Raw genomic sequence first — 16185 nt, forward strand, 5'->3', positions numbered from 1 at the left:
GTCTGTGCTAAACCCATTTGGTGCTAAAACGCCCCGCCTCCATCCCCGCGGGGAATGGATTTTATCCTCCATCCCCGCCTTCATCCCCGTTTCATGTCCTCCATCCCCGGTTCAAACAGGGATGAGGCAGGGTGGGGATATTGCGGGGAAAAATGGTCGGGCGGGGTTGGGGCGGGGACGGGGTGGGGCGGGGAAAAGTGCACGTCCATCCCCGCCTCCACCCCCGGACGGGGATGGATTTTAACCTTCGTCCCTGCCTCCATCCCCGTTTCATACCCTTTATCCCCGGTCCAAACGGGGCGAGGCGGGCCCCGCTTTCCCCCGGTCCACTGCCATCCCTAAACGGCATGCTAAATAGGTTTTTTGGGGCTTATTTTATTTTATTTTTAAATTCTGACCGTAAAGATGTGATCTATGGTTTTTTTATAAAGTTCAAAAAATCAACGTGGACTCTTAGTAAATTGACCATGCCTATCACATTTATGGAGCCACAACAGCATAAAAAGCAACGGAGAAGCCCGGAAAACCCATTCAGCATGTGGTTTAGCACCAAATGGGTTTAGCAGGAACCCATTTTTCCCTACCTAAGTATTTAAAGAAAAATATCTCATCAGGTTTGTTTCTTGTTATTTGAAACTAGACCCCGATCTAGCCTACCTAAGCCAGGTCTGGCTGAACCCAAACCCAAACACTATAACATCACATCTAAACCATATCCAGCTCCAAAGTCATCCGCATTAGATTCAAGTCTGACCTGTTGACAATATTGTGCCAAATGCATTGCTGAGAATGGATAGGATATTACTTAGGAACCTGATGGACCCATATCCATGTCTCAGGGTGTGTATTGTGGACTATAGAGTCTATCCGAACCATGACTAGTGTAAATTTGGTTTTCGTTCAAAACTAATTTACAATTCTAAAAGTTTAATCATGTATTAAGAATGAAAGGAAGAAAGTGGGGTTTCAATATGTTAAGAGTCAAGTTAAAGGACAAGGGTCTTGACGATTAGTCAAATTCATTTGCATTTATCTTTGCTTATTCCTATGCCCAAGCCTACACAAGGTACGATCTGGGTCTGGATCTTGACTTTATCTTGACTGAGTTTGAATCCAGGTATTTCATTATTCTTTGCCAAATAGGCTACTCGCTCGGACAATCATGATCATTAATGTCCTGGAGGTGAGACTGCTGTGTCCTGTGAAGATACAGACACTTTATAAAGCGTCCCACAGGACACACTTTGTCCTGTCCTGGATGCTGCATGCTGCGTGTATCAAATGCAGGACAGTGCCCAAGCAGGAACCGGTCTGTCTCCGCACTCGTGTGTCCCATGCATCAAACATGCTCTAATGGTGCGTTTGAATGGCAGGATGGACTCATCCGCTGGGACCAGAAAAACAAGGATCACAACCAGATCTGAGATCAAGGCAATTCAAACGCACCCCAAGGAACACTTTATCATCACTTGGCATCAAACATGACAAAGTCCATGAAACTTCAACATTGTGGACGTTGAGAGTGCATTAGTTGGCAATGTTAGAATAAAGCTCAACCATACACTAGAACAATCTTGTTGGTGGCACTTCACCATAACACAACCTGACGAACACAAACTCCAATTTGGAAATGCATAAATGACTACAAATATGATGAATGACATGCTCACTGAGGAAAGTCCTAAGATAAAAACGCTTAATATACAGAAGTGAATGCAGCACACCAATCCAGTCACTACTAATTCTTATTCATGATTCTAATCAAATAAATACCACCAACAGAAAGTAGCTTTCGGAGCATGCATGTGCTAGACAGATCTATCCTGAATTGCATCAAACATATTTACATGATTTTGTTAAAGTGGAAGACTTCATGGCATTATCAGACTGATGAAAAGGGTAGGCAAAGGTTCTCCAGCTATCAAATTGAACCTGTTCACTAGATGAATTTCATGGCTGCACAGAGCAATGGTCGTCTTGGACATGAAATTTGAAGAAAACTAAAATATCTGGGAAAATGTACGGACATATGCAGATCATTTACAGGGCTGAAGCTACCACGGCTATCTACGGAATAGCCAGAAGTCGCCGTCCACAGTTTCTAATGGTCTTAGAAATGAGAATGGTGCCGGGGTATGGACCTGTCAAAAACATGAAAAGAAAACAGCTCAGTACACAGGCAAGATACCAGCAGAAAAGAAGACAGGGTTGTGAAGAAGAAAATCTAATATCCTATCTCTATCAACCAACATGAAGCTAGCTGGTAAGATGAATAGCACTCAACCAAGGTGGTCATTGCATGTATGCAGAATAGCATGCATACAGGAGAGGGGGTGTTGAGAACAAGAAAATCTAATATCCAATCTCCATCAACCAACAGGAAGCTAGCTGGTATGATGAATAGCATTCAACCAAGGTGATCATTGCATCCGTGCAGGATAGCATGCATACAGCTGGGAAAGCTAGAGTGTTATCTTCTTCCTTTGATATTAGATCCATTTGATCAAGGGACCATTTATGGCCATTGGCTATCTTTTTCTTATTTTACGAAATGTTAATTATTTGTATTGGAAAGATTAGCCACCGGATCGACTCCCCCCTTTGGGATGATCAATTGTATCTTGTGATTCTTTATTAATAGAATTTGGAGCATAGTCTCCAGTGTTTGCATTCTAAAAAAACATTACAACAAACAAGATTCCAGAAAAGAATGTCTATCCATGCCAGTTTTAAAAAAAAACATCTTTTCATCTGACAAACACATACTTTTGGCTGGTAAGATCATCTTAATTGAAAGCACGGAATCCTTATAATCAAATGGCATCAGCACAGGCAGGGCAGAAGGACAAGCTAGCAGTAAGGCAAAATCAACAGGGAATGCATATCATTGGCCCTACACAGGTTCTGGGACAGGCTTAACTTGGGCTAGCTCCCATGCTAGTTCGTCACAAGAAGAGACCGACCTAGGTAACACAACTCTTGAGTTTATGTAACATGGAATCCATGGAATATATATATAGATAGATAGAAAGAGAGAGAGAAAGAAAGAGAGAGAGGTACTAACCTTCTGTGACCTGCACTCCTTGCAGAAGTGCCCATTACTACAAAGTCATCACCAACTCTAAAACTATATCCAGCAGTATCAGTAGCACTTTCAGGTGGATATGAAGCATCTCCCCATTGCTGCTGGCGTGATCTCATGCCCCTCCCTCCAGACCTCTGTCTGTTCCTTCCCCTACAATTGAATAATGGATGATGTGCAAAGCAAGAAGTCCATCGATTGCGCTCATTGCCACGGTAATCATTGTACTCATCTTCAGTGTCATTTTCTGCATACTCGATCACATAGTCCCCGAGAACCACTCCATTAGGAATGTCTGAATGAATGGTATTCAGAACGTCTATTAACTCAGATGATCGTTGAAAGTTCTCCCACTCTAGCTTTCGTGTAGGATCTACTTCTGATGGGCGAGCAAGTGGATGATATTGAACCATGTGTTTTTTAAGTTCTTCATAGTTCCCAGAATGTGCACAATTTCGCTCTGCACAAAAGCGTTTCTTTGCATCTAAATGGACACGCACCTCTTTAATAACAATCCACCCCATAACTTCACCTCTACATAGTGGACACAAGGGCAATTCACAAGTTCTTGGAGTTACAGAACGTGAATCTTCGCCAGAGGTTCCACCTAAAGTATCTAAAACCCTGGAAACTTCAGACATACCATATGCACTCTTAAATCTATCAAAGCAGTTAGAGTGAGCACAGTCAGTGTCACACATGAAAGGTCGACAGCCTTTGTCATAAGAGGAGCAGCAAAGAAGAACACTGTTATGTGGAAAGTCTAAGCATATGGGGCACTGCACATCCTCCCAATCCTTATCAAGAATAACATCTTTTAAATTTAAGGAGCAGTTCAGAGGCCCCAACTCTTGAAAGGTTCTTGGAGTCATGGTAATTCTGTATCACACGGCAATCATGATCATGGAAGGAAACAAGCACCTGCTCCCATACACATTCACAATATGTTAGCAGAGATCTTAAGGATGGAAGCAAGATATAGACAGTTTCAGAGCACTAGATTTAATTAAATAAATCAAGCAGCAAGATGGTGGAGCAGAAGCACTTTTAGTTTGCTGATGATGGTGACAGCAGGGCTTCTTTTAATTGTTTCTAGCCAAACGTACCGTGAGAAGATAATAGAATCCTGAAGTGCTAAGAGTTTCAAGAGAGGTGGGCCTTCTCTTAACTGTATAGGCTTTACCAAATATCTACTGACAGATTTAGGACTCTAATTTTCATTCTAAATGGAGGCTTACCAAACATCTGATAGGCTATTCTTGTAATCCCTTATGCCTCTCCCCTACACCCACACCCCATGAAAACACGTGCCTGTTCACACAAAGAGAAGTTTTTTTAACTGTGTTGGCCACCAACCATGTGCAACCATCGACCGGTAACCAGGTCAACAACCTAATCATGGGATGTGGAGCCTAAGGCATTTTCGCCTTTTAAACATATAAGATATTTTCCTATATATATATATATATATATATATATATATATATATATATATATATATATATATATGTATATATATATAAACAAGAGTACTTCATCTTGTGCTTCAACATGGGAAAATCAGAGCCCCTTAGCTTGTTCAATCATCTAAAATTAATATAGGTCACAATAAACTTACCAGAAATAATACAGGTTGCGATCTGGATAGTGCATATGAAATCAACTGCAGGCCTAGCCTACCAGCCTTTCCTATTAAGATTCACCAAGTATATAACTATATACACATGCATGCATGGTAGAAGTCACAGATGATGACACTAGTATACATTTACAAGATTCAGGTAATACATATGCATCTATGCAGGCCAAAACTGTATATAGCTGAATACATATGCATCTATGCAGCGCATTTGGAACTATTTCACTCAGTGTCACTGATATCACCGATATTTTGAAAATATTGTGATAATCTTGGTGATTTAAGGCCTACTATAATAGTATCGGCAATATATTGCGATATTTTCAAAATATCGCCATATTATTGCTATAATATCACACAATATTTTTGGGGAAGAACTCATTTTTTATACTTTAAGCTTACATTTTTTTGTTTCTTTTATTTTTTTAAAACTTGTTTCTTTATATTTTTGCAAGAAAAAAATGCAAGACTTATTATTTTCTTATCTTTTTATTATTATTTTTATTTTTTCAAATTTTTAAACTCCTGAGATTTTAGAGAAAACCCAACTTTTGAAAATCTCTCTGAGAAAACCCCCCGGCAAGAAATTACCTTGAATGATACAAGTGACTATGGTTTCAATGATCTGATGGCCTAAATTGAACAAAGCTTATGGAATGACCTGCAGTGCTTGCAACTAAGAATTGGCATTGGTTCTTTTGACTGAGCTTGCAATAAACAAGTACAAGCAAAATGGCTGACACATTGCATTCATGCATAGAATGTGCTGGGATAGGAGACCCCCCCTCCCCCCCATATCAGGTAGTCTTCTGTTGGGCATTGATCAGGTGGACTAGGTCGATGGTCAGGAGATAGTCATCAAGTCAAAGCATCACAAGTAGCCTTTACGTTTCTATGAAAAAACACAGCAACTCTGGATTACAAGGCATCATTTATTGCTAATAGGCCAAGTATAAAGAACACCAGTTCAAAGCTGATGAAGGGAAGGACCAGGCCCCACCAGATTGGACAGGGACTTCCCTCTAGTCCTCTGTTAGCTTATCGAGTGTGTTCTCAAAGGAGGGTCATGCAAAGCAACTATCAATTTGTAACCAAAAATGCATCGAGGAATCTTCATGGCCCGTTAACATGATGAGACAAAAACTTACGAACCAACCCATAATATCTTCTGCATGGAAAAGAAAGACTTGTGAGATCATGGGAGTTAACAGCTAAAATATTAGGGTTTTCATGCCAAATGGAGATCTCATCAAAGGCTACATTTCACATTTAGGATCCAAGAATCCATTTAAGTTTTTTCATGGTCAGACAAGCCATAAATTATCTTGAGTCGCTCTCAAAAAAACTACTCAAGAAATTGTCAAAGAGCCACAAATAATCTCAAGTTCCCTCTCCAAAAAAACTACTCAAGAAATACTCAAAGAGAATATCTCAAAAACAAGATCATTATCATTGTATAGCCATACTAAGGTTCTTTTAAAAATCATGAAAAATTTCCCTATCTATGACAAATTTCTCCTTTTATTTTGCTCAGTTTTCTTAGTTTGATAGTACTGCATTAAGTTTGCTGATTACTGTAAGGCTCACACTTAGCTATTTTCCTTGTGAGATAGAACACATTGAAGTTCCACAAAATATGTAATGTTGTAAGTATCGTACATGTATCATTACTATAGAAAATAACGATACGATACATACTGGTATCACGATACGAGTGTGTATCATATGAGACAACCTTGTATAGTATTGTATTGTACGATACAAGGTGCATCGTACGATACACCTTCAACACACTTTAAAAAAGGCCGAATCACAATTTTTTTCTTTTTGGGTTTTAAATACCTCTTGAGGGCCAACTCCCTCATTTATGTAGAGGCCATTAAAGGGGTATTCATACACGCTAGGAGTCATGAGTGTCATTTGGCGGCCGAGACATGTGCAAGGGCCAAGACTTTTGTGGTTTGCTCAAGTAAGAGTGCATTTTCACCCAAATTTCGTTCAAGGAAGTGGGATAAGATAAAAAATCTTTGTTCTTTGTTTCATTTGTGTATGATTGAAGTTGAAGGAGGGTAAACTCCTTTATTTTTTGATGTTTTAGAAGATATTATTTTACTTTTAATTTTTTTTACCCTTAATCTCATTTTTTGTGTCCTTAGAACTCAAAATTTGTCCCTAAGTGTGTAATTGAGCATTGTTTTACATCTTTATAGTGATTATATTGAGTAATTTGTGCTCTAAGAAGTCGATGAAGGGTAGAGGTTATGGAGGATATCTCTCAAAGGATCTTGCATTGAAATATTGTACACTAGTTGACTTAGATATATGTTTGAAAGGAATAGTGAAGTGTAACTTTTGTGGTTTTTTAATGCATGAAGGATTATATAGATTTAAATGTCATGTTGTGGGGCATAACAACTCCACAGTGAAATTATGTACACCGCATTCCTACTGATATTCATGTTGAACTTCTTACTAGTCTTATAGAAGATGATAAAAGAAAAGTATGAGTATGTGCAATATTTGCTGGAAAGAAATTGCCAAAGACAGTCCCTAATGAGTTATGAAAACTCTTTGGCTTTTGAATGTATCATTATTTTGTCTTAACCGATTGTATTTATGGTGATTAGATGCGTGATTGCACAACCAAATACGTGGTTGTTTAATGTTTAAGAACATATCTATGTTCAGTGAATCTTATTACATAAATAAATTGTGTTCTTGTATCATAAGATTTTTTAATTTTTAGATTTTTTTAGATTTTTAAAGATTTTAGTTAAATGTATAATTTTGTACGCTACGCTACGATACATATCTTACTTTGGGCCCGACCGATACGGGTTACAGTACGATACTTACAACCTTGAATATAATTAAAGGTTGCTTGGCAACTTACCAACATTAAGATGAATTTATGTATATTCTATAACTATATTTTGGTGAATGTACAAGATACTTGTCATTCCACATTTTATCTCTTTGGAGTGGCTACAGTGAGGATACAGTTTCATATTTCCTGCTCAAACAAACTAACTTAATCAGGCAACTGCTGAAACTAAGCCTCACATTAAGAACATAATGTCTCATAGTTATTACTGTGAAAACTATAATTAATAAGGGCATTATTTTAAAACAAGACAAGTGACCATAATCACATCCTAGAGTACTCACAAATAGGCCCACAGCCTGCAATTCCAGTGCTTGCAGTAAAACTAACCAGGCAGTCTCCTAGGTGAGACAAACCTGATCATACAAAAGGATCAAATATATGAATAGATATAGAATGTCAACATGACAAAACAGAGATTTCAGCTTTCATTAATCTTAACTGAGAACAATGGCAGAAAGAAATAAAAGCATGGATATGTATTAGGAACTACAACCACAAGAAAACTACGCACAGAAGCACAACCAAGAAGAATTGCAGCTCAAACATCGCATCAGAATTTTAAGTTCCATTGACATGCCCATAAAACTCCACTTACAACACAGATAAATACTGTCTTCTACTCTAAGTGCTGCATCTTGTGGTTGACCATTTAGTAGTCAAAAGCACTAGGTGGCACCTAGGCATTTACCCCCTTAAACACTAGGTGGTGCCCAATTGAGAACCTAGGCATCACCTAGAGACCCACAAAAGTATCTATTTAAATTAAAATAAATAAATAATCATAAAACTAAGAAAAAATTAAGCAAACTTAAATACTTAAAAAATACACAACCAATATATGATTATAATGTTTTAAACATTACACAAGAATAAAGTTAAGACACCAACCTTGTGTTAGAATGGCCCACTCGATCTTGCTGGAACGTGAGAATGAGGCGTGAGAGAGAGAGAGAGCTGCGGCAGCAAAAGGGGACTTCAATAATGAAGTTGTGCCCTACTTTATGTTTATATATACATATACAAAACAGTAACTGGGTTGGACCAAGTATTTGGATCCATACCCAGACATAAACTTACAAGTTACATTGGAGAACCCGACCCATACTGGAAAACCCGATCCAGTTTATGATACAGTCTTAATACCCTCCCTCAAGTCGTGCATGGTCCTGTACCATGGACAACTTGCCTTTGAGATACCAAAACCGCGCACTCGTAAGTCCTTTGGTAAGTAGATCAGCAACTTGATCTTCTGTTGGTACATAGACTGGAATAACTTCTTTGTCCTCTACCTTCTGTCGGACAAAGTGTTGATCGATCTCTATGTGTTTCGTTCGACCATGATGGATAGGATTGAAAGCAATTTGAATGGCACTTTGATTATCGCAAAACAGATTCGCAACCTTCACTTTTTCTCCTATCTCTGTTAATAAATGTCTTAACCATGTAACTTCGGCAGTGGCAGAGGCCATGGATCGGTACTCAGCTTCTGTACTTGAACGCGCAACAGCACGTTGCTTCCGACTACTCCATGCTATTAAGTTTTCATCAACATACACACAATACCCAGAGACTGACTTTCTATCATCTGGATCTCCTGCCCAATCTGCATCTGCATACACTTCTAGTGGTCTATGTTCTCCTTTTGCCTTTGATTGACGATAAACAAGCCCATCTCCAAGAGTACCCTTCAAGTACCGAAGAATTCTTTTAACTGCATTCATGTGTTCTGTACGTGGATCGTGCATGAACTGAGAGACTTGATTCACTGCATATACAATATTCGGCCTCGTAAAAGTAAGATATTGAAACATCCCAACTAAGCGACGATAATATTTTGGGTCCTCATAGATCTCCCCATCTTGAGCACTAAGTTTATGGTTTAACACGCTAGGAGTATTCAATAGCTTGCAGTTCTTCATTCTTGACTTTTCCAGAAGATCCAGAGCGTACTTGTGTTGGGTCAACAAGAGGCTAGTATTTTGTCGATCCACTTCAACCCCCAAGAAATATCGTAGGACACCCAGGTCCTTCATCTTGAACTTCTGATTCAATAGGATCTTTGTAGCCTCTATATGCTTGCAAGAACTTCCTGTAATAATAATGTCATCTACATATATGAGAAGTAAGGTGTTGACCTGATGTTCTCGAAAAATGAACAATGAATGATCAAGTTGAGAACGGACAAATCCAAATCGCTGTACTTCAATGGAGAAACTGTCAAACCATGACCGAGATGCTTGTTTTAGTCCATAAATGGCTCGTCGCAATCTGCAAACATGTGTCTCAAGATTGTTTTCTGCATAACCAAGAGGCTGCTCCATGTAAACTTCCTCCTTCAGATCGCCATGTAAGAATGCATTTTTAACATCAAGTTGACTTAGAGACCATCCATGCTGAACCGCCAAGGATAACACAAGTCGAATGGTTCCCATTTTTACAACTGGACTAAAGGTCTCGTCATAGTCTTCTCCATATGCTTGTGTGAAGCCTTTAGCGTCTAGTCTTGCCTTATATCTTTCAATGGATCCGTCAGGTTTGTACTTAATTTTATATACCCACTTAGACCCTACAACATTCTTATCCGGAGGCCTAGGAACTATTTCCCAGGTCCTGCATTCATGCAAGGCTCCCATTTCTTCATTCATAGCATCTGCCCATTTTGATGACAAGGAGGCTTGGGAGAAATCGATGGGTTCTTCTTGTTTTTCAACCTGTGCAACGAATAACTGCATTTCTGTGGAAAAATTCTCATAGCTTACCCATCTTTCAATAGGGTGTCTGATCCTTTCCGAACGTCTGACATGCTCAGTTATGTGGGGTGTGTCCCTTCTTCTGACATACACTGCCCCTTTGAATCTTCTGCCATCTGGACGAGCAGTACCTGATGTCAAGGTTTCTTCTGCGATGGGAGGCACAGTAGATCCCTGAGCAACTGTCAACACGTTCCCACTAGGTTCTGCATTGGTTTCCATGGGCTCACACTCATCTATTACTGTGTGACATGGAGCAGAGTTATCCATTTCTAGCTGATCAAATAATTCATTCGCTAGCCACGGCTGATAGCTTTCTTCCTCCTTAGTAACCCTTGCTTCTTTGTTCGAGATCTGAACATTGTTCTCATCAAAGACAACGTTTCGTGAGATTTTAATGCGTCGAGTGTCTGGATCATAGCATCGATATCCTTTATACTCTTCAGCGTACCCAACAAACCTGCATCTACAAGCTTTATCCTGAAATTTATTACATTGGGAACTGTCAATGTGAACATAGCATACACATCCAAACACTCGTAGTTGACTGTATTGAGGTTGGGTACCAAACAACACGAAATAAGGAGTCAAATTATTCAACATTTTCATCGGTAAACGATTTATTACATAAACCGCAGAGTGGAAAGCTTCTGTCCAAAGACTTAAAGGAATATGAGTGTCATGCAGCATACTTAGGGCACTTTCAACAATATGACGATGTTTTCTTTCCGCGACCCCATTTTGTTGTGGTGTGTGTGGGCAAGATATTCTACGCCTTATCCCGTTGTTTTGAAGAAATTCAGTAAATTCCTTTGATAGATACTCTCCCCCTCCGTCACACTGGAATTGTTGAATACTTGTCGAGAATTGATTGACAACAAGAGCATGAAATAAACGAAAGAATTTGAATACCTCAGACTTGTATTTCATAAAATAAATCCAAGTATATCTGGAAAAACTATCAATGAATGTGACATAGTAGCGACTACCAGACAAAGAGGGTTGTGGAGCAGGTCCCCAAACATCAGAATGAATAAGTTCAAAAGGAAAGGAAGCTCTTTCATTTATTGAATTGAAGGGAAGTACATGACTCTTACACAACTGACAACTAGAACAAAGAAAACCATCAACCTTATTATGCGGACTTGATCTTGAAATAAGTCCACTTGACACAAGTTTCTCAAGAGAAGAATTATTACAATGACCCAAACGACAATGCCAAATATTTGGCTTATTGTACGAAGACAAACTCAAACAATCCTTAGATGAATCTAATTTGAATGGTTGACCAATTGACGATTTCGATCCAGCTCTGCAAACAAGTGAAGAAGTCTCTTTGAGGATATACATATTTCCCTTTCGCTCTCCCTCAACGAGCGTCTTCTTCGTGAGTGGATCCTTGACACAGACAGAAGAAGGAGTAAATTCGACGCAAGAATGAATGTCATCAACCAATTTAGAAACAGAAATGATATTTTTGACAATATTAGGGGAATGAAAAACATTGGACAATTTTAGGGAACCATCGGAAAGAGGAATATTCACGTTTCCAGTGTAAGTTATTGGATGGAGAGCTCCATCTCCAGTTTTAATACTTGCATTTCCATGATAAGGAATAGGTTTCAAAATCTTACCAATATCACCTGTCACGTGGGCTGCAGCTCCAGAATCAATATACCAAGTTCCCTGATCACCCTGTTTGAAATTCAATCCTGACAAAGCTGATATTAAAAGACTCTTGACATTGTCTTCATCCCATTGAGTTCCTCCAGCTTTTCCCTTGCTTGACGATCCTGTGCCATTCATTTTCCCTTTATTTTGCGGGTTGTGCCAACAATTTGCTTTGATATGTCCCTTTTTGTTGCAAAAATAGCAAGTTGGAACATTTTTGAAATTGTGATTTCCCGAAAAACTACCTGACGGCATGCTAGGCGCGGGCAACAATCCACGCCCCCCTTGATTATTTCTTATCTGTCCATGTCCTCCTCGAAAGTGGCCACGTCCTCTTCCTGAATTTGTCCCTGTAAACAATACTTCTTGGCTTCCTGAATTGTTGCCTACATCTTCTCCTTTAATGGAAATTTCATATTGTAGTAATTTTGCCCGAAGATCCTCAAAGTTAGGAAGTGAAGGAAGACACAAGAGAGATGTTACCAACATATGATAATCTGATCCAAGCCCGTTTAGCGCTTGTTGAACTTTGTCCTTATCAGAAATCACACAGCCCACCATAGCCAATTGATCTGTGATGATCTTCACCTTGTTCATATACTCTGTAACAGTCATGCTTTCTTTCTTTAGGAGTTGAAACTCCCTCTTCAAATGCATAATTCTTGCCTCTGAGATTTGAGAATAGGTCTTCGCAAGTTGTTCCCACAGCTCCATTGCTGAGCACTCATCTGGAATACCTACAAGAACCTCTCGCGAAAGAGTAGAGGTAATGTAGGCTACAACAGCTTGATCTCGTTTTCTCCAAGTGGTGAATTCAAGATTTCGAATCAACTTGTTAGAAGTCTCTCCCTTATCGTCCACAATTTCCTGCACAATAAATTCTGATGGTGCAGAGATCGTTCCATCTAGGTGTCCATAGAGATCGAGGCTCTTAATGAAAGGCAGTATTTGCCTCTTCCAGGTTAAATAGTTATTGTTATTCAGTTTGTCTGAGATAAGTTGTCCTAGAAAACTAGATGGCAGGGTAACAGAATCCATGAAAACTGAACTATAAAGTTGTTGACTGCTAACAAACACTTAAGGAATGACTTTAGATCTGAAATAAATTCAGACCAGATTAAATCAAGAATAAAGAATAAATGAATAGGTATTTTAGACCTTGAAGGAATAACCAGAAATCAAGAATAAAGGAGTGAAATTGGATCGAGAAGAAATAAAAATCAGATTCGCTTCAGATCTGGAGTGAACTCAGATCTAACCGTGACAGATGAAGGAACAGCAGCAACTAAGAAAACAGATCTGATCTTTGGATTAGATCTGATCTTGATTTCAGACTGGAATGAAACAGATGCAACAATCAAAACACAATATATGAACCTAAACAGTTGATGGCTGTTTTCAACTTAATACCAAATCTGATATCAGAACCCACGTTTGGGCAGATTCGGATTTCAGATAGCCTTTGGGTTCGACAGTCTGATCCAAATCAGACGTGATAAACAAAAGGAAGAAAAGATAGATAAAAAAGGGACAGCAGTCACGCAGGGTCCAATCTATCGATAGATTGGAAGAAAACAAACAAAAAGAGGAACGACGACTAAACAGAAGGGAAAAGCTGGATGAAGGCAGAAAGAGGATGCAGACAGAAATAGAAAATAGAAAAGGAGGTAGATTGAAGAACCTGGAAGAAGAAACACCTGGGACGTTGATCTCGCTGGATAGCCCTAGACGGAACAGCACCTGCAGTGTCGATCTTGCTAGACACGACCTTCGGAGTCGATTCACTGTGCAGAAGCCTGCTCTGATACCATGTTAGAATGGCCCACTCGATCTTGCTGGAACGTGAGAATGAGGCGTGAGAGAGAGAGAGAGAGCTGCGGCAGCAAAAGGGGACTTCAATAATGAAGTCGTGCCCTACTTTATGTTTATATACACATATACAAAACAGTAACTGGGTTGGACCAAGTATTTGGATCCATACCCAGACATAAACTTACAAGTTACATTGGAGAACCCGACCCATACTGGAAAACCCGATCCAGTTTATGATACAGTCTTAATACCTTGATGTCCCCCCCTGCCTAAGCACTCTTAGGCAGTAGACTTGCACCTAGGGGGGATTTTAACGAATAATAGAAAACTATTTTGTAAAGCCTTGAAACCAAATAACTTAAAATGCCTATGATAACACCATATGGGACCTTAAGAACCTTAATTTAGTTGCGTCAAACTTTTAAACATGAGTTTCTAGGAACAGATGGATAATTTCTAACAGGAAACATGTAGTTGAACTGTGTCCTTTGAGATTAGTGTAGTATTAGGCTCATATCATTGTATTATTCTTTAAATATCATGCTATCCTGTCTTTGCAAAAAAATCATCATCCCTTTGAACCTCAATTCTTTAGTGGCAAGTGAAAAAGTGTGCTTCTTTGTACCACAACACTGTGACATAATTTTTGTGTGGATTTCAACATGGTGTTATAGCATTGTCTAATACTCATTAACATCACTTTCCACAAAATTATCAACATGGATGACCTAGAATTTTGCAAGATAAAATCTTATCTTTCACTCAGATGTCTGATCAAGGAGAATGCAGCGTGATGGGAATATAAAATAAAATAATCATGATAAACCAGTTCTTCAATATAATCAATTATACAAAATGTCACAGAAACGATAAAACAACGATAACTCAAGTTACAACATCATAGAAGCAAGGAACCAAATACAAACCCAATCTGTTAAGTCCAAACTGGAAATTGATCTAAATTGTCTTTTCTACAAAACAAGGTAAGGAAACAATCAAAAGGTGAATCCCGTCTTCTCCACTTGAAATCAAACCAAACATTCATACTCCTTTAGAGCAGAAGCATCCTAACAGGATGAATTTGCAGAAAATGAAGAAAACGTCAACCAGACGCCTTTAATTTTCAGATTGAATCAACTACCAGAGAGCACCTTCCAAACGCAAAGTTCAAAATATTTAGATATATCCAAAACAATCACAAACCGAATTGATTCCACGATCAACGGCGTCGACAAAATCCTACAGCATGAGAATCCCAACAAGTCGACTGAATGAAAACTGAAAAGAGCATTCATGATTCATAAAGCAGACAAATGACCCAAAAAGCTGTTTCTATAGAACAAGAATCCAATATTATGAGGTCACAGGAAGCAACGGAGTAAACCACAATCAGAGTAACTCAAAAAAGGGTCGTGTTTCCATTCTAAAGAACGAAGATTCCAAACAGCCAACCACCACAAAATAAGCCACCAAAATTATAAAACAAACCTTGACTAAACTCAAAATTTTCAACAGAAAAGAAATCCAAATACCAAAAATTGGCATGCGATGAAGATAAGAACAGAAATCGCTAATTTCTGATTCTATCATCAACCCTTCAAGATATACCACAACAAATCATCGAAACCAACATAAAAATTTCCTACAAACAAAACCCAGTTTCCAGAAGACAACCAAATAACAAAATCATCAAAGAAATGGAAGAAAATAATAGTATAAATCGAACAAAAACTCAAAAAAAATAAAAGAGGAAGCTCTAAATCTTACCCTTCGGATCTTTGCTATCTACCAAACTGAGCAATGAAGAATCCAAAACGATTCTGCCTACTCAGAGAGAGGGAGAGAGATCGTTCCGGAGCGAACCTTAATTATATACAGTTTGACGAGCATACCCAAGTTCCCGGGACGCTTATTGTTACTCTTGTTTTAACGACTAACTTTTGAGACTGAATAAGCCCAAATTTTACAAAATGGCCATCCATCTTTCTCCCATCTTCCTCCCATCTTCCAAACGACCAAAATACCCTTCTGCTTCAAAGAGCCAAAACAAACGATAATAGGATACGATACGAGTCCATTTTTTTCGGATGAGGCCTTACTTTGTCCGTCCATCTGTAGTTCGTTTTCCGGATTTAGTGGATGAGATGGGACTCACAAAAGATGCATAAGCTAGGATGCTTAAAAAATTCTCTTTGTCAAAGGGTCCAGAATTTCTTTTTTTACACAGAGAAAGCCGGGGTTAATCTGACCCCTACCAGTTATACAATGGTACCATTTGGGGTTCGAACTTGCAATGTCCCAAAACAAGGTGACGAGCATTAACTGCTCCTGCCAGACAAGCGGA

The 16185-nt window shown here is 38.9% G+C and overlaps 2 protein-coding genes across 2 annotated transcripts; both read right to left on the reverse strand.

Moving 5' to 3' along the window:
- Positions 1-1515: 1515 nt before the first annotated feature.
- On the reverse strand, positions 1516-15711 carry LOC149842276 (uncharacterized). Its single transcript, XM_089999040.1, has 3 exons — positions 15609-15711; positions 3065-4003; positions 1516-2141 (listed from the first exon to the last, which is right to left on the reverse strand). Exons 2-3 carry the CDS (start codon positions 3952-3954, stop codon positions 2111-2113), a joined length of 921 nt encoding a protein of 306 aa, XP_089855166.1. The 5' UTR covers positions 3955-4003; positions 15609-15711; the 3' UTR covers positions 1516-2110.
- On the reverse strand, positions 7870-12164 carry LOC149842277 (uncharacterized). The gene is made up of 4 exons (XM_090000627.1): positions 12009-12164; positions 10164-10838; positions 8981-9803; positions 7870-7961 (listed from the first exon to the last, which is right to left on the reverse strand). The coding sequence occupies exons 1-4, from the start codon at positions 12162-12164 to the stop codon at positions 7870-7872; spliced, it is 1746 nt and encodes a 581-aa protein (XP_089856753.1).
- Positions 15712-16185: the final 474 nt, after the last annotated feature.

The sequence above is a fragment of the Nuphar pumila genome, chromosome 3, assembly GCF_984573655.1.
Source record: "Nuphar pumila chromosome 3, dmNupPumi1.hap1.1, whole genome shotgun sequence".
Lineage (NCBI taxonomy): Eukaryota > Viridiplantae > Streptophyta > Magnoliopsida > Nymphaeales > Nymphaeaceae > Nuphar > Nuphar pumila.

Bases quoted from the DNA above. Each gene is read 5' to 3' on its own strand.
- LOC149842276 (XM_089999040.1), bottom strand. From the start codon at position 3,954: ATGACTCCAAGAACCTTTCAAGAGTTGGGGCCTCTGAACTGCTCCTTA. The intron at 2,142-3,064 runs GTTAGTACCTCT...TGTTTTTGACAG, and splicing joins AGGAGTGCAGGTCACAGAAG to GTCCATACCCCGGCACCATT.
- LOC149842277 (XM_090000627.1), bottom strand. From the start codon at position 12,164: ATGAATGGCACAGGATCGTCAAGCAAGGGAAAAGCTGGAGGAACTCAA. The intron at 10,839-12,008 runs GTGACAGGTGAT...AATAAATTTCAG, and splicing joins ATTCTGGAGCTGCAGCCCAC to GATAAAGCTTGTAGATGCAG. The intron at 9,804-10,163 runs GTATATAAAATT...ATTGAAGTACAG, and splicing joins ATGTTGTAGGGTCTAAGTGG to CGATTTGGATTTGTCCGTTC.